This window comes from Bos taurus, chromosome 29 (genome assembly GCF_002263795.3).
Source record: "Bos taurus isolate L1 Dominette 01449 registration number 42190680 breed Hereford chromosome 29, ARS-UCD2.0, whole genome shotgun sequence".
NCBI classification, from domain to species: domain Eukaryota; kingdom Metazoa; phylum Chordata; class Mammalia; order Artiodactyla; family Bovidae; genus Bos; species Bos taurus.
Window position 1 is genome coordinate 48,008,746 of NC_037356.1, and position 23,789 is coordinate 48,032,534.

The window sequence follows — 23,789 nt, forward strand, 5'->3', positions numbered from 1 at the left end:
GCCTGTCAGCTTTTCCTCCGCGGGAAACCTCCTCCCTGGCCCAGGGCACACTGGGGATCGCAGAACCTCAGCTTTGACGTCCCCATCAGGCCTGGGAACGTGCAAGTTGGCTGCAGCCTCGGTCCATGGCGTCTCTGACTTCAGAGTAACCCCCTATGGGGGCCCAGATGCCACCCACGATGCCACTCCCGGGCTCTCACAGTTGATCAGGCTGAAATAAATACCATCACTCGATAATGAGGTGACGTGTGGGGCACCTGTAGAAGCGTCCACGTTTCCTCCCACTTGTGTCTCTGTGTTAATACGTCACGTTGGGGGAGGGTCCACTGGAGGCTGACGTGTCCACACCTCTGAACAGAGAGTAGGTGACTAACAAGGACCTACCGCGCAGGAGGGGGGGCTACTCGGCGCTCTGCGGTGGCCTATGTGGGAAAAGACTGTAGCAGAGTGGGCACATGTAAACGGATAACCGATTCGCTTTGCTGTACACTGGAGATTAACACAGCACTGTAAATCAACAATACTTCAATAAAACTCAATTTAAAAAAACTCTAATAGAATCTGTATCCCGCTGTTGTGTGAAAATCGGACAAGTCTTAATTATGTTGAATTGGTCGTGGTGCTTTTCAGGTTTACTGTATCCTTCTACTTTGCTGTCTATTCATTCTGTTAATTTTTGAGAGCTTGATACTAAAACTCCAACTAAAAAATCTTAATTTATCTACTCAAAAAATAATTGTAATACATTGTGGAACTGTATGTAACTTTGTTCTGTACTTTCCAAGTCTCCTGTAAATGTGTTACCATTCTTTCATAATTAAAAAAATTTTTTTAATTAAATAATTTTTTTAATGTTTCAAATTAAATAATTTTTAAAAATACACGATGTGGGAATTCCGTATGTAAACCTGGGCTCCCCAAGGGTAGGGTCTGGGGACACACCTTCTGTGGATGTGAGGCTGCCAGTGGATACCCCCTGAATGTCACAAGGCAGCCCACCCACCCAGGAGCACCTGACCGGCCACAGTGGCTCAAACAGCCCACTGGTCATTCCCGAGACTCATGCTTCTGACAACAGCTGGATGGCCGCCAGCCACCCCATGCCAGGGAGAGACTCAGTGGGGCAGGGGCAAACCCCACTCTGCACCCCCAAACTCAAAGGTCCCGGGGACATGAGCTTGAGTCAGACCCAGGGTTCACTCACAGCAAGACATCCCTGCAGCAGGACGTCCCTCCAGCAGGTTCGTCCAATCCACAGCGAGAAAACAAGTGGCTACACGTTGCACGTGTGCCTGCCAAGTCGCTTCAGTCGTGTCCGACTCTTTGCAACCGTATGGACTGTAGCCCGCCAGGCTTCTCTGTCCATGTGATTCTCCAGGCAAGAATCCTGGAGTGGGTTGCCATGCCCTCGTCCAGGGGATCTTCCCCACCCAGGGATCGAACCCACGTCTCTTACGTCTCCTGCATTGGCAGGCGGATTCTTTACCACGGGTGCCACCTGGTCCACAGACCAGGACAGAACCACCTGCGAGCTCACCAATGCAAACTATTGATTTAAGAGTGATTTCCGCATAGGAGATAAACCCAGAGTCTGGGAAGGCGCCCCCTGCTCCCCATCGCGCCGGCTCTGGGCGGGCGAGCAGTACCTCCAGGGACGGGATGCCCTTGCCCACGGGCTGCGGGTACTCGCGCAGCAGCCGCTCCTCATCCAGGAACTTGCCGTCGCGCCCGTTGCTGGCCGGCTGGAACAGCCCGTAGTTCAGGACGTCCTTCAGGCTCTGGTTCAGCGAGCACAGAATCCGCTGCTTTGCAACCCACACTGTCGCATCCGGGTTGAATCGAATGCACTTCTGCAGGGGAGGACAAGACCCCTGGTTAGCAGGAAGCCCCCTGGAGCAGGTGGCCAGAGATGCCCAAGGGGCCTCCATTCCATCCTGAGGCCTCCTCTGAGCTCTGGACTCTCTGGCTTTATGGTGAAAACCATGACCCTCTGGTCTCCTTGGCAAATATAAAAGGGGAAAAGTGCAGATGGAATCACTGATTCCGGGGCCCCGGCTCTCACTGTTGGCTCCAATCTCCGGGACCAGCTGCGTTTTCTGGTCATCACTTACCATCACAGACTGCCTTGGGCAGTTCTCCCACCTGTACAGAGCTTATCAAACTTGCCTGCTTATTAAAACACACAAGGATGACCCTGCCTCCTCCCGGAAGAGTGTCTGATGCAGCGGGTCTGGGTCCAACCACAAAGCTGCGTGTCTCGCAAGTTTCAAGGTGATGTTACTGCGGCCGGCCCAGAAAACACTGGGGACCACGGCTCAAGAACCGCAGCGCAGCTGCATTTCTACGCCGAAGGCTCTCCGTGGACACCTCACAGACAGCCTCCTTTCCTCACCTCACTGATGGGCGAGCCTGGGGCACGGGCATCTGTGCCCCACCCACCCAACTCTGAACGTCAGGGCTGTAAAAACCTTGAGAGCGCCCCTCCCAAACCATAAAGGAAGGCGATTATGAAAAACAGTTTGACTTAGAAATCGTATCCGGTGCCATGAAAGTTAATTTTTGAAAAGGTTAAATGGTACAGACGGTTCCCGCAGACCGTGAACAACACTTCTCAAGAACAGAACAGCGCCTCTAGGAACATGAACACACGACTTGGTCACACTCCCAGGTCCCGTCTGGGAGACCCGCCCACGAGCCAGGAAAACAAGCTCTAGGCCGAATCCACTTCTGACTGCGACCTCGTTTTTACTGAATTAAAGCTGTGTTCTACTGCACCGCCATCGGCAGGGGCTCAAAACTTTGCTTAGTCGCTGTAAAAGCATTCGGACAGGATGAGCGCGTGAGCCTGGAACCAGGTCTCCGCAGGGGCGCCCGCACGCCCGAGGAGGCCCCAAGGCCCTTCTCCCTCCCTGACCCTCAGCCCGGGCCACGCCTCCCCGGAGGGTAAGAGGATCCCGCTTCTCAACAATGAGGTTGGTAGAGCAGGCAGCCCGGAATCCCACTGCCAGGAAACCTGACCCCACGGGCATGAGCATGCCATCTGTCCCTCTTCAATGGCAAAGGCTGAAGCGTAAGGCTCAGAGTTCGTCTCAGGGCTGCAAGGCGGGTCGGGGCCAGTTGCTCACTTCGGGAACTGCCAGCCACCCCCCGCCACCTCGGGCTGAGGAAGAAGGGTGTCTGTGAACTCCCAGTCCATCTGAGCTCTCCCAGCTGTGACCAAGTGGGGCTGCACATCCCCGTGCTGTTTCTGCTTGGAGATTCCTTGCTGGCCTCCAGTTCCAACTGCACAGACAACCCCAGTTCCCTTAGACACCAGTAGACACCAGCGTCCAGAGGGCGTGAGGGTCCCTCCCTGTGGCTGGCAGAAAGGAACCTGCCACCAGGTGGGTGCTGAGCGGAGCACAGGCTGGGAGTCAGGCCCCAGGGGGTCTGTGTGGCGTTTGTAAGTGATCCCAGAGATTACTGGTACCCACTGCCACTCAGTGGGCAGAGCTGGGGAGGCTGCCTCTGTGCACTGTGTGGGCTGGTTGCACAACGAAAGGATGTCCTGCTCCAAAAATGCCAGGAGGGCCCCACTGAGAAACTGCTAGAAGGAACAGGAGCTCGGAGGTCAGAAAGGCTTGGGTTTACAACCCAGCTGCACACACTAACCTCATGATCCTGGGCAAACTCACCCGTTCAGCAGTTGCCCTGAGTCTGATGAAAACCATCCCAACTACATAACCTGGAGGTCTGTTGTAAGGATCATACAGAACAGATAATATGTGCAGTTGTGGGCTGAACTGTGTCCCTCCCCAAAAAGATAAGGGTTCCTACTCCTTAAGGAGCTCCGAGTCTATCTAGTAGGGCATAATGATCATGACAATATTGGTGCTGATGGCGGTGCTGATGGTGGTGATGGTGGAGGTGGTCGTGGTGAAGATGTAATGGGGATGATGGTGGTGATGGTGGTGAAGATGTAATGATGGTGGTGATGACGGAGATAATGAATACTGCAGAATACTGCATATTAACGCACAGATGTGGAATCTAGAAAAATGATATGTTGTTGTTGTTCAGTCACCAAGTCATGTCTGACCCTTTTGAGACTCTATGGACTGTAGCCCACCAGGCTCCTTTGTCCATGGGATTCTCCAGGCGAGAATACTGGTGTGGGTCACCATTTCCTTCTCCAGGGAATCTTCCCAACCCAGGGATCAAACTGGCATCTCCTGCACTGGCAGGCGGATTCTCCACCACTGAGCTACCAGGGAAGCCCATAGAAAAACAGTATAGACGATCTTATTTGCAAAGCAGAGATGCAGACACAGATGTAGAGAGCAAAAGTACGGACACCGAGGCGGGGGAAGTGGATGGAATGAACTGGGAGATTGGGACTGACACATATATACGATTCACAACTATGCATAAAACAGTAAGTAATGAGCGCCTACTGTATACCACAGGAAGCTCTCCTCAATGCCCTGTGATGACGGAAATGGGAAGGAGATCCAAAAAGGAAGAGATATATGTATGTTATATACATATATGCTTAATATAGTTGATTCACTTTGCTGTACAGCAGAAACTAACACAACTTTGTAAAGCAACTGTACGCCAATAAAAAATTTTAAATTTTTTAGAAATAAATAACAAGTACTCAGACACAACTGGAAAAAAAAAAAGGAAAAACACGGCAAGAGAATTCTATGCAAGAGAGTGAACTGCTCCAAACCTGTCCTGGGCCCTGAGAAGCAGAGACGATGGCAATGGCTGTTTTCTAAGATGTTATAGGAGTAGGAAGCTTCAAACACACAAAGCTTCAAAGAACGGTAAATATTACACTCCGTGAAATACACATCGTTAGAGTGAGCTGTCTGCAGGCCAAGGGAAGAACCATCAACAACACAGGCTGAATTACGTATCTGTTCAGATCACCTCCTCGGCTCGCTCACAGTCCTCAGGTGAGACTTAAATTCAGCTCATTCTTGACTTTCTCCAGGAAAAAGCCAGGAGGAGGAGGGGGAGGGGAACTGACAAAGCCTTCGGGGGTCATCGTGCTGCGGGGGGGCCCCCGCATCACCCCATTCCGGATACGGAGCTGGAAACACAGAGCCCAGTGCTTTCAGCAAGAAAGCAGGACATTCTGAAAGAAATCCCTGCTTCTGAGCACGTCTTTCATTGCAAACGAAGCACGTTTCATGACATCCTCAATGCTTTCATGATGCATTTCAAAGACTCTCAACAAACAGAACCTGCCAGGAGTCATTTAAAGGTGCATCGAGGGGAGCCTGGCCTCTAAGAGCTGTTCACCTGCCACTTGCAAAGCTCTGCCCCCTCAAACCGTGACTGGGACGGTTTCCAAAAGCAACTGCCCAAACGAAATGATGCTTTTTGCTGTGGACAAAGATCCATCAGGCTGGACTCGTGGTGGAGAATAGCCAAATGCTGCCACAGGTCACACACAAAGGGATGTATACAGAAGGGGAAACCGTGGGTGACCTTGACCGAGAAGGGCAGCCTGGTCCAAGGAAGCTGACGGCCAGGGCCACACTGTTGCCTCTGAACGCTTAAACACTAAGAAGGGCCAAAGTGGCCACGGGTTAGGGTTTTCCGGTCAGAATAACATTTTTCAAAGAATAAGAGTTTGAGAGCAGCCCCTGACTCTGTGATGAAGCGGTGGGCACACCTGGTGACCTCTGAGGGGCCAGCTAGCGGTCCTCTGCACCATCAAGGTCCCAGCACCCGAGAGGCACTGGCCTGGGCTCTGCCAGAGGTTCCCACCCTGCCCGGAGGTGAGCTCATTTTCCTTGTTGGTCCCCGTGATTTCCGGCAAGCACAGAGCAAAGTGGAGGGTCTGACGCCGGCTAAGAGGTCCTCCGAGAAGCTCTAAGAGAAGGAGGAGGATTAAGCCGTGCTGACCGCAGACACCAAGTGCTCACCAGGTGCCCGCCAGTCCAGCGAAGAAACTGCGTCAAATCCATCATCTTCTCCCCATGTTCTCCTGGCGGAGGTATCAGCAGCCCCAAGCCCAGAGGGTAACTGCCAGAGGCAGGGCTGGAATGCACGGACCTGAGGGCTGAGACGTTTCAACTAGGCCCCACAGCACAGGATGGAGCTGCGAATTGGGAGGGTTCACCCGGGGACCGTGAGTGGATTACAGCGGAGAGAGGGAATCAGGGGAGGCATGGCCCACCGCCCAGGGCCAGACACTGTGCCCCCCAAGCAGAGTGAGAGCTCCCGTCCATCCGCCTAGAAGGGAGGGTGTGAGCGGAGCATCAGAACTGGGAGCCACAGAACTCCAACCACAGATCCGAGGGCCTCCCCCTAGGCTTTGACACAGAAGATTAAATACTGATGCTTCGCGCCCTCTTTCTGCCCGTTCTGGACTATTCTCATCAGCCCAGGACACGACACAGGGGAGAGCTCTGCTCTTCCCCAGGGTGGCCTCTGAACCACAGTATTCCCACCACGATGTGGGATTTACGAAGCTTCTGACAGGACGTGCAATAATTCCAGAGCCAGGCATTATTTTCTCGAAGGGATTTAAGTGGGTATTAACACACAGCTTAAGCACACCAAGCCAGATGTCTGCCATCCGGGCTGCAGAGCTCCCGAGAGCTGCACCAATCGTGCTCACAGACGAAGCGTTAGCCTCACATCTAACAGGACGAGTGCAGAATCCTTACAGCACGCAAAGCTGGGGCTGGATAAACAGGCGTTTGATATTTTAATGGTACGTATGAAAATAAAGGTCCTCCAGGCCTTTAGCGAGCTGCCCCGGGACGTGAATGACAACCAGCTCGGTCACAGCCCAAGAGCCCCTGAACCTTCCCCTTCAGTTTAAACAACCGATGACGCCTCAATCTCCTGATTAACCGTGAAGTGTAAACCACTGCACTGAAGGACAGTGAGGCTGATTATCACCATGTCACAGAGAAACTAGAGGCGGGGGGAGTCGGGGACCAGGGGGTGGGGCTCTCCTTGGCCTTAGCAAGCAGTTAACGAACCACAAAGAAAACCAGATTCCATGCTTCTGTCCCCGCTGAGAGATCCAAATGCACGCCACAAGGGACAACACAGGGCAGCTCAAAGTAGAGATAAACACGAAAACCATGTATTTCTGCAAGGCAGGGCAGACAGATGGATGGATGGACAGACAGACGGATCGCTGGCTAACTGGCTGGGTGGATGGAGGGGCAGACGGATGGATGGCTGGGTGGATGAATGGATGGATGCATGGATGGACAAATGGACAGATGGATGGATGGAGTGACGGGTGTATGGAGAGATGGATAGATGGAGGGATGGATGGATGAATAAATGGGTGGATAAAAACAAAAAAGACAAACCTTAAAAACATAACATCTAGTGGAAAACATAAGTTACAAACGACATGCCCAGCATGATGCCAGGTTACCTATAATTTCTTTTTTTCTCAACAAGACCATACCATATAGCGACCACTGTCACACACGTAAGAACAAGGGACAAGTGGGGTTCGTCACAATATTTGCCCCTGAGCAGAATGGCCAGGAGGGTGAGAGAGACACTGGCTTTATCTGAAACATTCTAACCCTATAACTAAAAAATGACGAAACGTTAACCACTGTCAATTCTGCATAATAAATAATAAAAACTGGTACGGATGTATCATTCTTTGTCTTTTCCTATATTCTCAATTTTCTCTAAATTAAAAAAAGACAACCATCTGGAACCTGAGGCGTTCCTCCGTCTCTCGAGGGCTTCCCTGGCTGGATGGGAGTCGGCCTTGGACCACACTCCACGACTGGAAACACCGTTCTCGAATGAACGATGTGATCACGGTTGTCTCCTTCTGCCCACTGAGTCCTCTTTGAGGACGTTTTTTAGGGCAGAACATGTACTCGAGTCAGGGTCACACACAACTAACTTTCTAATTAAGTCTAAAATCCTCAGCGCGTTTCCTTGCGGTCAGTAAACAAGCAGGTAGGTAAGGAAAACCCGGGAACAAAACGGCAGTGTGACAGACGGAAGCACTTTCTGAGACAAGAGTGTTTTCATCTCTGTGTTGCCCAGGCTGTGGGGGACCCGTGAGGCCAGTGAATGGAGACGTTTAAGGCGTCCGTGGGATAAGTGTTGTTCTGGGGGGGAAGACTTGTGGGGAGGGGCTTCTCTGCAACAGGAGAGGCAGACAACAGGAGTAAATAAATAGAAGCCTCCCTCCCAGGCCACACATTGCCAGATGTCACCAACACAGAAGGTTCAGGACGGGCAAATCCAGAAACAGAGGCAGACCAGTGGTTGCCAGGGACTTGGGGAGGGGGTGGGGAACCCAGGACGAGGGGGCGGAGAATCCCTGGGGGAGGGCGCAGAGGATCTCCTCGGGGAGGGGGCAGGGAACCCCTGGGGGAGGGGGACAGGGGAATCCCTGGGGGAGGGGGCAGAGGATCCCTGGGGGAGGGGGACAGGGAAACCCTGGGGAGGGGACAGGAAACCCCTGGGGAGGGGGACAGGGAAACCCTGGGGAGGGGACAGGAAACCCCTGGGGGAGGGGGCAGAGGATCCCTGGGGGAGGGGGCAGGGATCCCTGGGGGAGAGGAATCCCTGGGGGAGAGGTAGGGGAATCCCCACTAATGGGTATGGGGTTTCTTTTTGGGGTGATAAAAATATTCTAAGATTGACTATAGTGGTGGGTACCCCCACCTCTGAATTAACTAAAATTCACTGAATTGTACGCTTTTAATGGGAAAACGGTATGGTCCGTGCACAGTATGTGAATAACATCTCTATTTTTAAAAGAAAAGGAGTCTTTTTGCTCCTTTCCTGAGAAGGTGCAAAGATGCAGGCAGCACATTTAAAACACTGCCACCAGTCACCCTCAAGGACCCTTTCTCTCTCGGCTGAGCACCTGCTCCTGTGAGAGTCACATCTGCTGTGATGACCCCGACCCTGTCATCAGGAACCTGCCCCCACTCCGTCTCCACCTTCTTCCGCTGCCCCTGGTCCCAGATTCTTGCAGGGACCCCCTACCTGCCTCTGCTTCCTTCCATCCTCCCCTGAGAGAAGCTGAGAGAAGAGGGTCACATGCTCTGCACCAAACCTTCCCAAAGCCCTCGCTGTTCTTCAGGGGGAATCACACCCCCCCACCCCACCTCAGCCCCAAGCACCCACCCAGCTGGCAGCCTTGACCTTCTCCGCTGCTCTGACACACCAAGCCCATCCGTTCCCACCTCAGGCATGCCACTCCTGCCAGCCTCTGCCCAGAAGGTCTAGCCAAAGAGCTTTACAAGCTAATCTCTCATCACCTGGGGCTCAACTCGGACGTCACCCCTCGTGCAGTGCAGGCGAGGGCTGAGATGAATTCGTGATGTCCTAAACATGGAGCTGGAGGATCTGCAGGGGACAAGGTGCCGTGTACACTTGATCTGGCCCTGAAAACAGAAAGCCTCGAGGAGGGAGGGGGGTTCTACAACAAAGTAGCAACTGGGTTCACATTTAAAAAATCACTTCGGCAAGTGCAGAACACTTGTGAGAGAAGAGGCATCTGCAGCCCCCCAGAGGGAAGATGGGGGAGACGGGGCTGCGGTGGGGAGACAGTGACGTGGGTTCAAAGGGATTCAGAAGGTCAAGGGCAGGGCCTGGCAGTGCACGGGCTGAAGGATGATGACAGGCCCTGGATAACTCCTGGGTTCTGGCTCAGACAAAGAATCAGAGAAGGTTCAGAGCCCAAAGTGGGAACAACCCAACTGACCATCACTACGGGGATGGAACGAGCCACATGATCAGTAAGTTACGACTTGGCGATAAAAAGAAATAAAACACAGAGGCTACCATGTGGATGAGCCTCACGGCCATGCTGCTGGATGAGAGAAGCCAGATGTGAAAGCCCACACACCACGTGACGTGCTCACGTGGATCGTCCAGAAGAGGGGACTCCGTGTGTGGAGACAGAACATGGTCAGCGATTGTCAGGGCTGGAAGGGGGATTGAGGATGAGCCGCAGAGAAACATCGCGGGTGACGGGCGGAGTCCAGACCCGGATGGTGGGTGCACAGCTCAGCAGACTTACTGAAAACCGCCGGACGGTGCCCTCCAAGGGATGAACTTCATAGCCTGTGATGACACCTCCATAAGCTTGGGTCTTTCTACAGTAACCACTTGGGGAGAGAGGGACCCTGCGGGCCAGGTTTGGAGGGTCAGAGGGAAGGGGACAGCGTGGCAGCATCTGGTCTGCACCATCTGAGTCAAGGTGCCTCTGAGATTCCGACTGAGAACGTGTCAAGGGAGAAATGAAGTCTGTGCCCCAGACGGGAGGTCCAGCCAGAGACGTGACTGGCAGAGGGCGCTGGACAGACATGGGTGGTAACAGGGCCTCCTCTTGGAGTGCAGCCGGGTAGAGCCTCGCCAAGCCCAGCTGTCATGAGAAATGAGATTCCCCTGAGAAGGAATACTGTCTGAACGAGACAAGCCCGGGCAGCAGGGAGCCCCAAGGGCTGGGCTGCAGTGGCCAGGCTCAGCCAACCAGTCCCTTGGCCCAAGCCTCTCGCTCTCTGCTGACCCAGCGCCTGGAAGTCCAGAGAATACGGCAGAAGGTTCATCCAACCCACCTCATCCCCCTCAGGGAAAAACACATCCTGGGGAACCGAGGCCACATCTGAGAGTGGAACCAAGTCTGGAAGGAGACTCCGACCCCCAGGGAGCTCAGTGATGAACGGGACACCTGCCTGGCCATGGGCTCTGATGGAGCATCTCAAGGCAACCAGGCACTCCTGCACAGGCCCTTCCAGAACCTTCTCTCACGATGCATGCCCACCTCCTGGTCTTTGCAGCGCCAGAGGTCAGCCATAGGGGCTGGATTCTCAGCTACCGCAGGAGGAGATGGACTCAAAACTGCCAGCACAGGATAAAGTCCTCCCCTTCCTCAACAACACAGGAAGCCTCAGATGTGAAAAGCAAACATGATGGTCGCCTGCGGCAACAGGATAAAGGAGGGATTAAAGACCCAACGGAGGAGGAGGTGAAGCCTCTGCAGCTTGGAGTTCTGTGTGGAGCCTCAGTGACGAGCAGGAGGGCTGAGGTCCTTGGATTGAGCCCATCTGATGGCCAGACTGGAGGCAAGTGATGGATCCGGAAGTGCGGCTGTCAGCTTATGTGTGTGGCTGGGTGGGGGAGGCAGGTGGGCGGGGATGCGGGATGCTGCGGGGATGCGGGATGCTGTGGGATGCGGGATGCTGCGGGGATGCGGGATGCTGCTCTTGGGGAGAAATCTGAGTGAGAGACACATGGGTGAAAGGAGATGAATTGTGGCCTAGCGGTGAGGAGAGCAGCTGAGACGCGTTTTCCAAATTACATAAACTTGAAGATGCAGCTATCTAACAGACGGAAGCGCTGATTACAGCACAAAGGCATTTTCCCAAAGCCTCTGCCCAGCAGAGCAGGCCCAGGGACCACTGTTAACTCGCCCAGGCGGGTCGTGGGGACCGACACGAGGACCGGCAGCTCCCTGCAGCGGCTCGGTGCCAACTCTTGGGTGGAGGTGGGCGAGGGGGCTGAAGCCACATAACACCCAGGGGAACCCAGAGAGCGCGTCCCCATCCCCTCTGCATTCTTCTGCGCCATCCGTGTGATGTGACACTCAGGGAGGGCTGGACAGGACTGTGAGGACCCCGGTGCCAGCGCTGGTCCCACGTCTGTTTGCTGTGCCCCAAACAGAAAGAACACAAGAGCTACAGTTTCTATTGATGTTGGCGCATGCCTCCTGCTTAAAAGGCCAGGTTAATGGACGCATGCCAACCCTCAACCCCACCGTGAGCTCCCTGTGCATCTGCGATGCTCCAGCAAACAGCAGGAATGCCCGCCCGCCACGCCCGGGAGCCCACTCAACGGCACCCTGCGTGGCCTGAGCACCCCCCACACTCAGGACTCTGATCACCAGAGTGTGCAGCAACCTGAGGGAGCGTTCCTGGAAGGAGGACCAGCGCTCTCCACCCAAAGCTCAACACTCCAGTCCTGCTGAAATGCATAAAGAGGGGTCACGTGGGCCAAGAAGCATGTCCAGACCCCACCCGGGGAGGGACCCCCACCCGGGGAGGGACCGTACCTGGGGAGGAACCCTCACCTGGGGAGAAACCCACCTGGGCAGAGACCCCACCTGGGGAGGGAACCCACCTGCATAGAGACTCCCACCTGGGGAGGGACCCCACCCGGGAAGGGACCCCCACCCGGAGAGGGACCCCACCCGGGAAGGGACCCCCACCCGGAGAGGGACCCCACCCGGGGAGAGACCCCACCCGGGGAGAGACCCCCACCCGGAGAGGACCCCCACCCGGGGAGGGACCCCACCCGGGGAGAGACCCCACCCGGGGAGAGACCCCCACCCGGAGAGGACCCCCACCCGGGGAGGGACCCCACCCGGGGAGGGACCCCCACCCGGAGAGGACCCCCACCTGGGAAGGGACCCCACCCGGGGAGGGACCCCCACCCAGAGAGGGACCCCACCCGGGGAGAGACCCCACCCGGGAAGGGACCCCCACCCGGAGAGGACCCCCACCCGGGGAGAGACCCCACCTAGTGCAGAAGTGGCACCACCCCCTGAGCAGCTGCGGCGGGCACTGGGCTGAGGAACCCGCTCAGCAGCACCGAGAGCCCTCAGGGCAGGATTCCAGGCAGGTCTTGCATCTCCGCCTCCAGGACTCACCAAGGCAAGGGCCTTCTCATGGGAACAACGGCTGCTCTGTCCGAGTGCTCACACCCATGGGATTTCTAGTCTCAGGCTCCAGGGCCTTTGTTTGTCTCAGGACAAAGCAAAGAGAAGAGAAGTGGTCTTCAGAAGTTTTGGAAACAGTTATGCCTCTGGGAGTGGAGTCCAGACCCTGAAAGGATCTTCCTTTGGGGAAGAATCTTCCTTTTGCAGAGCAGGTGTGTCTCCACCAGTAACTCCCGATGGTTTGGCAGTTTAGTGGCTCAGTCATGTCTGACTCTTCGTGAGCCCCCAGACTGAAGCCCACCAGGCTCCTCTGCCCATGGGATTCTCCAGGCAAGAATACTGGAGGGGGTTGCCATACCCTCCTCCAGGGGATCTTCCCAACCCAGGGCTGGAACCTGAGTCTCTTGCGTCTCCCACACTGGCAGGCAGATGCTCTACCACTAGCACCGCCTGGGAAGCCCCCTGTGGGTCCCCAAAGCCCATGGCCTGAGGACAGAACACCTCCTGGCCCATCAGCAGGCCTGGGACGGCCTGGCCTGACATCCCACCCACGCGCCTGGCTGCCCTCAGAACCTCTCAGCAGCCAGGCTGGCAGATAGCCCCTCCCCGCTGTGAGGAAAAGGGCCTCCCTGGGTACATGGTACTGACGGATGGGCTTTGACTAAGGAAACCAGTGGGGGACACACACATTTGTAAGTCCAGCCCGCTTGGCTCACTGCATACCTGCTAGGGGACCTCAGGCTTGCAGACCTTGAGTACCAGCCCCGGGGACACGGGCAGCCCACCTCGGGGAAATGGCAGAGAAGGGGCACGTCACCCTAGTGGCTCCGTCCTCAGCCCGCCCTCGGCCTTCCCGTTCAGTCTCGGGTCTGGAGTCTGAAATCTGAGGGGAGTGCTTCCCCAGTCTCTGAATCCTCCAGCACTGATAAACAGTAACAGGATCTAGGGGCTCAGAGGGTTAAACCTGCAGCGTGAGGATCCATCCACGCCGGGGGGGCAGGGTCACCAGGTCCCTACTCCAGCGCCCCGCAGGGATGAGCAGGGCTGCACCCAGGGGCCAAGAAGGAGTGAAGTCGGTCTGACCCAGTGACCCCAAGCAATGAAAGCGTCCAAAGTCGAAAACAGGCATGACCTACGGCCAGAAACACCCCGCCTTGGATGCTCCACGGAAACCGAACCCTCCACGGGGAGGATCCCCCGATGTTCCCTGGCAGGGACAAAAATCCAGGTATTTTGCGGGGTTTTTTTTTTTTGGCCACGTCCTGTGGCATGCGGGATCTTAGTTCCCTAACCAGAAATCAAATCCTCGCCCCCTGCATTGGAAGTGTGGATTTTTAGCCACTGGACTGCCAGGGAAGTATCTAAAAATCCAGACATTATGCACTGCTGCTGCTGCTAAGTCGCTTCAGTCGTGTCCGACTCTTCGAGACCCCATGGACTGCAGCCCACCAGGCTCCTCCATCCATGGATTTTGCAGGCACGAGCACTGGAGTGGGGCGCCATCGCCTTCTCCAACATTGCTGCTGCTGTGCACTACTATACTCAAATCTTGACAGATGTGAACTCAAGGTCCGTCTCTCTTCCTTCCTCTGACTGAGCCAGGGGCGGGGGGACAAAGAAGCCCCCTGAGGCTGACTATCCCGCAGAGACCCCTCCTGGCAGGGCTTCTGAGTGGGAGTGTCGCAGTGTCCCTCCACAAGAACGGGGCAGCTCCCTGCACCAGGAAACCTCAGAAAAGAGAGCCTGGACCTTCTACAAAGACTCAACACTCCCTGCCCCTGGGCCTGTGTCTAAAAGGGCCAACAGACAGACCCCCAAGTCTGACTCACTCTCGAGACCAGAACAAACAGAAATTCAAGTCACTGACAAACCACAGGGACAGGTCAGGAGAAACAGCGCAGAAATAAGGAAGATGTCGCAGGAAAAGGCACAGAGAAAAGGAAGGAGGACAGCATGCAAAAGCCAGACAGCAGGCTCAGCTGCTCCGGGTGAAAGCACACCTGAGCAGAAGAAGAGAGAGCTCGGTGCTTTGTGCCGGGGAAAAGTAATAAGCCGTGAAATCTACTCTACAAACAACAACTCGAAAGAGTAATTTCCAAAAAGATCAATCAAAACAGACGCACCTGAACATGCTGTAAAGAAAGGAGGAACAGGGAAGTGACAGGCGATCGAAGCAACGGGGGAAAGGATGACGGAGCGAGAGGCGGAAAAGCCAGTACTAAAGGTGCCTGTACCCCCACGACGGACAGCAGTGCGGAGGTGCCCGAAAAACTAAAGCCAGAACCCCCCTATGACCCAGCAACCCCACTCCTGGGCATGCTCACAATTCAAAAAGATACGTGCCTCTCAGCGCGCACTGCAGCTCCATTCACAACAGCCAGGCCCTGGAAGCGACCTAAATGCCCACCGACAGACGTGTGTACAGAGAAGACGAGGCACCTACAGCGGAACATGACTCAGCCGTAAAAAGGGAGAAATGACGCCATTTGCAGCACCATGGATGGATCTAGAGATGATCATACTACGCGAAGTCAGACGAACACCATACAGTATCACTTACGTGTGGAGTCTAAGGAAAGACACAAATGAACTCACACAAAACAGAAATAAACTCACAGACATAGAAAATAAACACGGTTACCAAAGGGAAAGACGGGAGAGGGAGAAATTAAGAGTTTGGGACTAACGTATACACACATATGAAATAACCAACAAGGACCTACAGTATAGCACAGCGAACTATACTCCGTCTTGTAATAACCTTTAAGGGCAAAGAATCTGAAAGAGAAGAGATATTTATACATATTGATACATGTATGTGTATACCTGAATCACTTTGCTATATATCTGAAACCAACACAGCATTGTAAATCCACTGTATTTCAATACAAAGGGGAAACTGTGTCATTGAAACAGAGAAGAGCTCCCAGAGAGAGAAAGGGGGAAAAGGAAAAATCTGGGAAACAGACTCTTCAGGAAAAACAGAACGGCCAGCACCAAACACTACCCGGGTGCTTAGTCAACTCAGTCGTGTCTGACTCTTTGTGACCCCAGGGACTGTAGCCCGCCAGGCTCCTCTGTCCATGGAATTCTCCAGGCAAGAATACTGGAGTGGGTTGCCACGCCCTTCTCCAGGGGATCTTCCCCACCCAGGGATCCAACCCAGGTCTCCACACTGCAGACAGATGCTTCACCATCTGAGCCACCTGGGTTAGTAACTGAAGTCAATTCTTTAGGAATCCAGTAAAGAAAAAAAATCAAGTCCTGGACAAGATACTTCTAGCACGAGTTCAGGGCAAGCAGACTATACAACGACATCCCTGCAGGTCTGGGGCGACACAGGCAGGAACAGTGGCTCAAGATTCCACAGGAAAACCACACACTAGCTGACATGCTCTCGTACACAGTTCTTATTCTTTGCGGATTATGTATTTGGGGATTTGCCTACTTGCTAAAATTTACTGGTAACCCCAGATCAATACGAGCAGCACCGCTGTGACCACTCGCAGACACAGCAGCCATGCTCCCTTCTGGGCCTGCTGTGACCTTATAAACAGCAGTCTTTATCCGGGTCTATTCAGGGCCCCGTTTTGCATTTCGGTGCTTTTTGTTGGTGGTCCTGAGGTTTAAAATGGCCCCCAGGCACAGAGCTGAAGCGGGGTCTGGTGTCCACGGACAAGAAGGCGGTGATGAGCCTCGGGGAGAAACCACGAGTCAGGTGAGCACCTCCAGCTGTGAGTCAGAGGCTGCTGGCCGTGAGCCTGGCGCTAATCCTGAGTCAACTGCGTGTATTAAATAATACTCTTGACACAAAAGCGCACACGCAACAAGGCTGTGCACTGGTCCACAGATGAGGATGCAGCCAGAGGCACTCGGGACCCTCACCCACTGCATCCCCCGCGGGCGATGGGCTGCAAAGAGCATCACGACCGCCAGCGGTGAGACCAGCGAGACCAGCGGGCCGGTCACTGGGGAAGCACTGCCCACATGACCTCCTCCTGAGAAAACCCTGGACGGTCAGCTCCACCCACGTAAGAGGTGGGACGGCACGCAGAGCGGGCGCGAGAGAAGGCCTCTGTGCGCCAGCAATGAGCAGTGACCGTGGGAGAGGCACTGAGACCCCAGGGCTCTGAAGGCTGCAGGCGTCACGCGGGGTGGACGGCGACGCGGGCAGAGCGCCCCACACCAGCAAGAACCGGTGGGTGGGGAGGAGAGGCCTCACATGTACACGTGTGTTGGAGACACGTCTGAAATGTTCATGAAACAATAGTAACAACTGCTCCTGGAGCTGGCCTCTGTGCTTTCCCACAAGACCTGCTGCTGCTGCTGCTGCTGCTAAGGCGCTTCAGTCGCGTCCGACTCTGTGCGACCCCATAGACGCACATGTGAACCACCCCCTCCTCATCCCTGCCAATCCCCAGGGGACTGAGAAATACAACATCTATGTGTCGGGTGCCTGAGGTTTGGAGGGCTGTTTATTACAGCAATTAGCTTAATCCACCCCAATATACAGGGAGAGAACACTAAGTTCCTTACAGCCAAAAAATAAAAAAACAGGAGAAAAAAACTAATCAAAAATGAAAACCAATAAAGAGGTCAGCCTCCCAGTGTTTTTGTAATCATTTCCTTTAACTTGATAGATTCATTTGGAAACAAGTCTCTCTTGTGGCAAAAAAAAACATACTAAAGTTCAGCTTTTTCTTCATTGACCTTTTCTCCCTTTACTTTCAAATTAAGTCACCTTAATGAGGCTGATTTATTAACAGCGTATGTACTTTGAGTCTGTGCTTGCCCAGGCCACCCATTACCTGCAACCCCTTGGAGAGACACGTCTGAAACAACCGCTCCTGGAGCTGCTGCTGCTGCTGCTGCTGCTGCTAAGTCGCTTCAGTCGTGTTCGACTCTGTGCGACCCCATAGACGGAAGCCCACCAGGCTCCGCTGTCCCTGGGATTCTCCAGGCAAGAACACTGGAGTGAGTTGCCATTTCCTTCTCCAATGCACATGACCTGAAGCTTTTTATAATAATCATGTAACTTTCATAAGAGATGTCAGATGAGTCAGAAGGAAGAATGAACGCTGGGCCTACCCTGCTGCCAGGATGGTTCTAGGGCTCAGGTCCGCCTGAGCCCTCCCGGGAAGGTGGGGTCGTGAGAGCTGGCCCTGAGATGACCCCAGAGCACAGCACCCTCGGCCCAGGTAGGGCCCTTCCCCAGGAGCAGGGGTTTCCTGGGAGACCTGAGGCGCAGGAGACTGGGCCTTGGGTCAGAGCCCAAGGGCCGCACCCGTGCCATCCGGCCAGGAGGTGGCGCCGCGGGCCTCCCCAGTCCCTCTGACCCCAGTCAGACCCCTTCCCAGCAGGGCCTTCAAGCTCACAGGCTGGAGCCTCCCAAGGCCGTCTACACCCGCCCCAGCCCCGCCTCTCCCACCTCCTCTCTAAACTCTAACATGAGGGGTCTTCTCGGGCACACAAGCCCCACAGAGACCTAAGGGGCAGAGACGACGAGAAAGGAGATGCCCCAGAGCGGAGCCCACCCAGCACGGGCTGAGACCCCAGTCACCTGATCCCAAGAGACAAGAATCCCCACTGGGAGGCACCCACTCAGCACGAATGTGGGTCTGTGCGCCACCTGCCAGCCTCCAGAAACCCCTCCTGGGGTCACCGAACCTTCCCAGCCTCCCCGCGGGCCTGGACGCCATATCCACCAGCCAGACCCTGGATGTGACTCTGCAGGGGGCTCAGGTCCAGCTCTGCCCAGCCCAAAGGGTTCCCCCACCATGCCTGGTGCAGCCCCCCACCCCCGCCAGGCCCACCCACCCAGCTTCACCCGTCCTGTCCACCCCAGAGGGAGCCCCTCCTGCGTTCTCCAAGGCCCCCGAAACAGCACCACAGCCAGGGATTCCCCTCTCCTGCACCCGCTGTGGCCACGGGGACCTCATGCAAATTCACCATTGAAGGAATGTCTCCCTCGTGTGCATAAGACAGCATGGGGCTCGGACCTCAAGGGACGACTCAGGGGCTGCTGGCGGGCAGGGCAGGGAAGGGCACGCTGGGCAGAGCTTGCAGACTCCAGGAAGCAGGAGCCCCAGTGCCAGGGGAGGCAGCAGGGCCTGCCCGGGGCAGGCAGCCCATTTACTAAGGCACCCACTGTGCTCGCTGCCTCTGCAAGGCTGGTCTCTCTGCTCAGAGGCTTGGCCTCCGTCCCTGCACATAGTAGGTGCCACGAGCAGTGAGGAGGGCCCAGCAGGAGGGGGTGGGCGGGGCGCTCGTGGGGAGGGGGCAGGAGCAGCAGGGCCTCGGGAACCGGCGGGGCAGGGGGCGAGCAGAGGCCCCTCGAGCCCAGGTCACGCCTGCCATGGGCCGGAACGCGGGCGGCGGGCGGGCGGGCTCACCGTCTGCTGCAGGTCCTCGATGACGATGCGCAGCACCAGCGTGTGGGCCTGGCCCTCCTCCGCCCTGGCGCCGCCCGGCTTCTGGGCCGTGGCCCGGATGGTGTCGTAGATGGTCTCCTCCTTGGAACTGTCCGAGTCCGACTCCTCCGAGGAGTCTGAGTAGCTCTGGGCCATCTCGTCCTCGCTGGACGTGGGGCTGCGTGGCATGGCTGTGCGTTTCTACACGGAGAGGGGAGGAGGGAGACAGACATCAGGGGAGGCTCGAGGAGGAAGCCGGGGGTGTGGCAGAGGCCGGTGTCGGAGGCGCAGTCGCAGGCTGGGCGACCGTGGGTAACACACACACACCTCCACACACCCCCACCCCTTCCCGGGCCCGAGCCAGGCAGGACCTGTGGGGGCCCCGAGAGCCCTGCCCCGCTGCTTGGAAACCTAGCGCTTAAAAGGAGCCCGAACTCGCTGTGGCCGCAGCCACAGCTCACGGGGACGGACTGAAGGGGCAGTGGGCGGTCTGAAACGTTCGGGAGTAAGAGGAACAGCTCGCTTTGTTTTTCTTGGAGGAAGAGCAGCAGGCAGAGAGATGCAGGCTTTGGGTCAGAAGGGTACCAAGCTCCTGCTATAATAACCCCCTCTGCTTCAAACATGGCAATGATAGGTACTGTGTAAAAATAGACCCAGCACGCAGGGCCAGGCTCAGAAATGAGATAATCTCCAGGCCCGGGAGCACAGCGGAACCCAAAGGCTGATGGGGGAGGGCCGGGGGTCTCCAAGAGCCTGTGGAGGCTGGGAGGGCAGCTTCCCCACCATCAAGTGCAATAAAAGCCCCCCGGCAATGACCCACGTGAGGGGGCCAACCGCCATCTCATTCCACGGGCGTTAGCAGGACAGAACTGGGGGCAGGCTGCCCACGAGACACCCCCAGGTCTGTGGGCAGGCGTTAGAAAGGTCAGGCTAAAACCTGCCCATGAGACACGCCCAGGACTGTGGGCCCGGCTCAGAAAGGTCAGGCTAAAACCTGAGACGACCAGGGGTCCTGGGCCGGGGGGTGCGTGCCAAACCAGCAATTGCACTTCTGTATGAACTCGGTAAAGGAAGTCAATGGTCAAGTTCACGGAACAAGAAAGATGTCCCAGGCTGTTCCCTACAAAACAGGGTGTCCTGGCTAACCCAGCTCACACGCCACCCTAGTCATTCAGGGTCTGCCCGACCAAGATGTGGTTTCTTCTTCCCACGGACAGTACACCTGAGAGCAGAGTGGACCCCAACGACCCACTCAGGGCCCCGAATGGAGCCCTGAGAAAGGGCCATTCAGACACGGTGTCCCTGTTCAGAAAGGCCGGGAAGACACAGGCCCGTCTGCAGCCTGAAGTGAGCACGACGTGAGCGATGGGGCAGAGGAACCCACGGCAACAGGAACGCCCAAGTGGGGGGCGGGGGGCAGAAAGGGGGTCACAGTGCCTGTGACGTCACTTGTAACTTTCGGTTTCCTCGAAATAGTTCCAGGTGACGAGAGAAAGCCAGACTTCAACAAACGTGGGACACAGATGCTTGCAATGCTATTCTCTGTGCGTCTCTTTATGCTGGAAATATTTCACAGTAGAGGTGCGGGGAGAAAAGCAACGGGGAGGGAGGGGAGGAAGATGGCCACCTGTCCGACTACCCCAGGGGCTGGGGTGCATGGCCCCAGAAGCCATTCATTTTGGGGTGACGAGCCTCAGAAAAGTCCCAGGCAGGACACAGCTCAGTCAGTGCCAACTCGGCATCCAGTCTGAGAAGGCTGACGCCCACCATCTACCTCCAGAGTTCACTTAAGGTCAGCGGACACCCATGGAAGTGCTTCTCTTCTGGGCCACCAGGTCCCAGGACATTCCCAGCCACTGATTAGACACACGAAGCCCAGTAAAGTGCAGACGCCACCCCAGAAAATGCACCCTCCCACACACCCAGGGAAAGGCAAGACCATGTCTGGGTCAGGGGCTCCCCTACCGCCAAGAGCACCCGGGCCGTCCTCAGACACGGGGTCAATAAACGCTGCTATGTCCCACCTGCAGAGGCTGCATGAGTCCTAACCCGGAGGCTTCACGTGAAAACCCCGAGATCTGGCTCATCCTGACCACCAGGAAAATCTGGCCTGGCTGAGGTCAGCCATGCAGCACCCAGGCCTGGAGCAAGCTGCACCGACTCCCTGGCCAGCCTGCCCTCCTCCCCAGGTCCTCCCAGAACCAAGTGACTCCGCATGGTCAGACCTCCTGTGAGCTCTCTTCCTGGCCAGTGGGCCTCAAGTCTAAGCAGCTGCAAACTGATCCACCCAACCCCGCAGCCTGGCCTCCTCCTCAGCCTTCTGCCTTCATACCTCCCGTGAGGGGTCCCTGGTCAAACATCTCAGACAGCAGATTACTGGTATCACCCAGGGAAGGGTTTCGTTTCTTAAAGTAAAACTACCAAGTGAAAATAGTTGCTCAGTCACGTCCGACTCTTTGTGACCCCATGGACTGTAGCCCACAGGCTCCTCTGTCCGTGGATTCTCCAGGCAAGAACACTGGAGTGGGTTGCCATTCCCTTCTCCAGAGGATCTTTCCGATTGGAGGTAGATGCTTTAGCATCTGAGCCACCAGGGAAGCCTAGAATTTGCAGCGTACATCCCATCCTCCACTAAACTTCGGTGCACTGGGGGACTCCTGAATTCACCGACAAACGCCTGTCACTTGGGTTACATATTTTTCCAACCGTACAAGAGCACAGACTGGAGAGGGCGGGGTGGGTCTGAGGCCGAGGACAGGGTCTGGCCACCCCGGGTCCTACCTTAGGAAGGTCCCAGCCAGCCGGGCTGCGACTTCCACCAACACGTTCATTCCTGCCTTTGCGCATTCACCATTTACCCAGGAAAAAAATGAGTGCCTGGCATAATTATATGCCACAAATATACTATATAATACAGAATACAGTTACAATTATAATTGTAATATGACAACGGTTGTATGTTATTATAATATATTGTGGTAATTACATAGACACAATCATATTATAACATAATATAAATATAAATTACGTACTACATCGTTATGTGTGTTGTTTCAGTTGCTCAGTTGTGTCTGAATCTTTATGACCCCATGGACTGCAGCCCACCAGGCTCCTCTGTCCATGGGACTTCCCAGGCAAGAATACTGGAGTGGCTTGCCATTTTCTTCTCCAGGGATCTTCCCAACCCAACCTGGGTCTCCTGTGTTGGAGGCAGATTCTTTACCGTCTGAGCCACCAGGGAAGTACCATTATATAGGTGCATATATATATATAAAATCATTTCCAACAAGGTTTCCATGTTTTAATATCCTCGAGAACAGTGGTTAGGACTCTGCACTTTCAGTGCCGTGGGTTAGACAGTCAGACCATAAAGAAGGCTGAGCGCCCAAGAAGTGATGCCTTTGAACTGTGGTGCTAGAAAAGACTCTTGAGAGTCCCTTGGACAGCAAGGGGGTCAAACCAGTCAATCCTAAAGGAAATCAATCCTGAATATTCGTTGGAAGGACTGATGCTGAAGCTCCAATCCTTTGGCCACCTGATGCAAAGAGCTGACTCACTGGAAAACACCCTGATGCTGGGAAAGACTGAGGGCAGAAGCAGAAGCGGGCGGCAGAGGATGAGATGGTTGGACGGCATCACTGACTCAATGGACATGAGTCTGGGCAGGCTCCGGGAGTTGGTGATGGACAGGGAGGCCTGGTGTGCCGCCGTCCATGGGGTCACAGAGTCGGACACGACTTGACTGAACCACAGCCGTCCAGAGCAGTGTCTCTTCATCCCGCTGCACCAGGAAGCGACCTGGGACCTTGTTCTAAAAAACGGTGGTGCCAGGAGGCCTGATTCAACTGGTCTAGGCGAGGCCCCAACATCGACGTTGTCTTTATTCTTTTATATTTATCTGCCTGCACCGGGTCCGAGTTGTGGCATTTGAGGTCTAGTTCTCTGACCAAGGATGGAACCCAGGCCCCCTGCATTGGGAGCGCATCCCCTTAGCCACTGGACCACGAGGGAAGTCCCCCTGATGGACGTGGTCTTTAGATGCCCCGAGACTCTGATGCCGGGAGAGACTGAAGCAAAAGGAGAAGGGGCGGTAGATGATGAGATGGTCAGATAGCATCACGGACTCAACGGATACCAATTTGAGCAAACTCTGGGGGAAGGAAATGGCAACGCATTCCAGTGTCCTTGCCTGGAGAATTCCACGGACAGAGGAGCCTGGCGGGCTACAGTCCAAGGGTCGCAAAGAGCCAGACATGACCGAGCGACTAACCAACCGCTGCTGTTGCACAGGGCGTGGGAACAACATGCAGGTCCAGGTCCAGAGGTGCTTCTGAGACAGGTGAGACGACGGGCAAACCCTGGGATGTGCAGACGCTGGCCACCCTTGTTCCTCCAGGGTGACCCTGCAGCCGCGGCCCCCAGGCCGGTGACCCATCGTGGACACGCAGCCTGAACAGTGAAGTGTACCTGACCCCAGGGTCTTCCTTCCAGAGAACCAAAGGTGGGCTGGGGTGGTTTACGGGTGTCTGCGTCACACGGAACTGACAACCAAGGGGAAGGCGCCCGGAGTCCCCCAGACCCCTGCCACCCGCAGTTCTCACCTGGCCACAAGGAGCCAACGTCGAAACCCACTGGACAGGTCTGAGGGGAAAAGGCAGACCCCTGCCCACTTCCTCCCAGGACGTCCAGGGAGCTCAGGCCAAAAGCCCCAG

At 55.5% G+C, this 23,789-nt stretch overlaps 1 protein-coding gene across 4 annotated transcripts in view; it reads right to left on the bottom strand.

Moving 5' to 3' along the window:
• SHANK2 (SH3 and multiple ankyrin repeat domains 2) overlaps positions 1-23,789 on the bottom strand; it is a 561,554-nt gene that overhangs the window by 450,935 nt on the left and 86,830 nt on the right. For all 4 annotated transcript variants that reach the window (XM_024987497.2, XM_015461388.3, XM_015461387.3 and 1 more), the window contains exons 3-4: positions 19,060-19,278; positions 1,647-1,850 (exon numbers count right to left, since the gene is read on the bottom strand). In XM_024987497.2, the coding sequence (XP_024843265.1) occupies positions 1,647-1,850; positions 19,060-19,266 (411 nt within the window). In that variant the 5' untranslated portion in view covers positions 19,267-19,278. The remainder of the gene's footprint in view (positions 1-1,646; positions 1,851-19,059; positions 19,279-23,789) is intronic.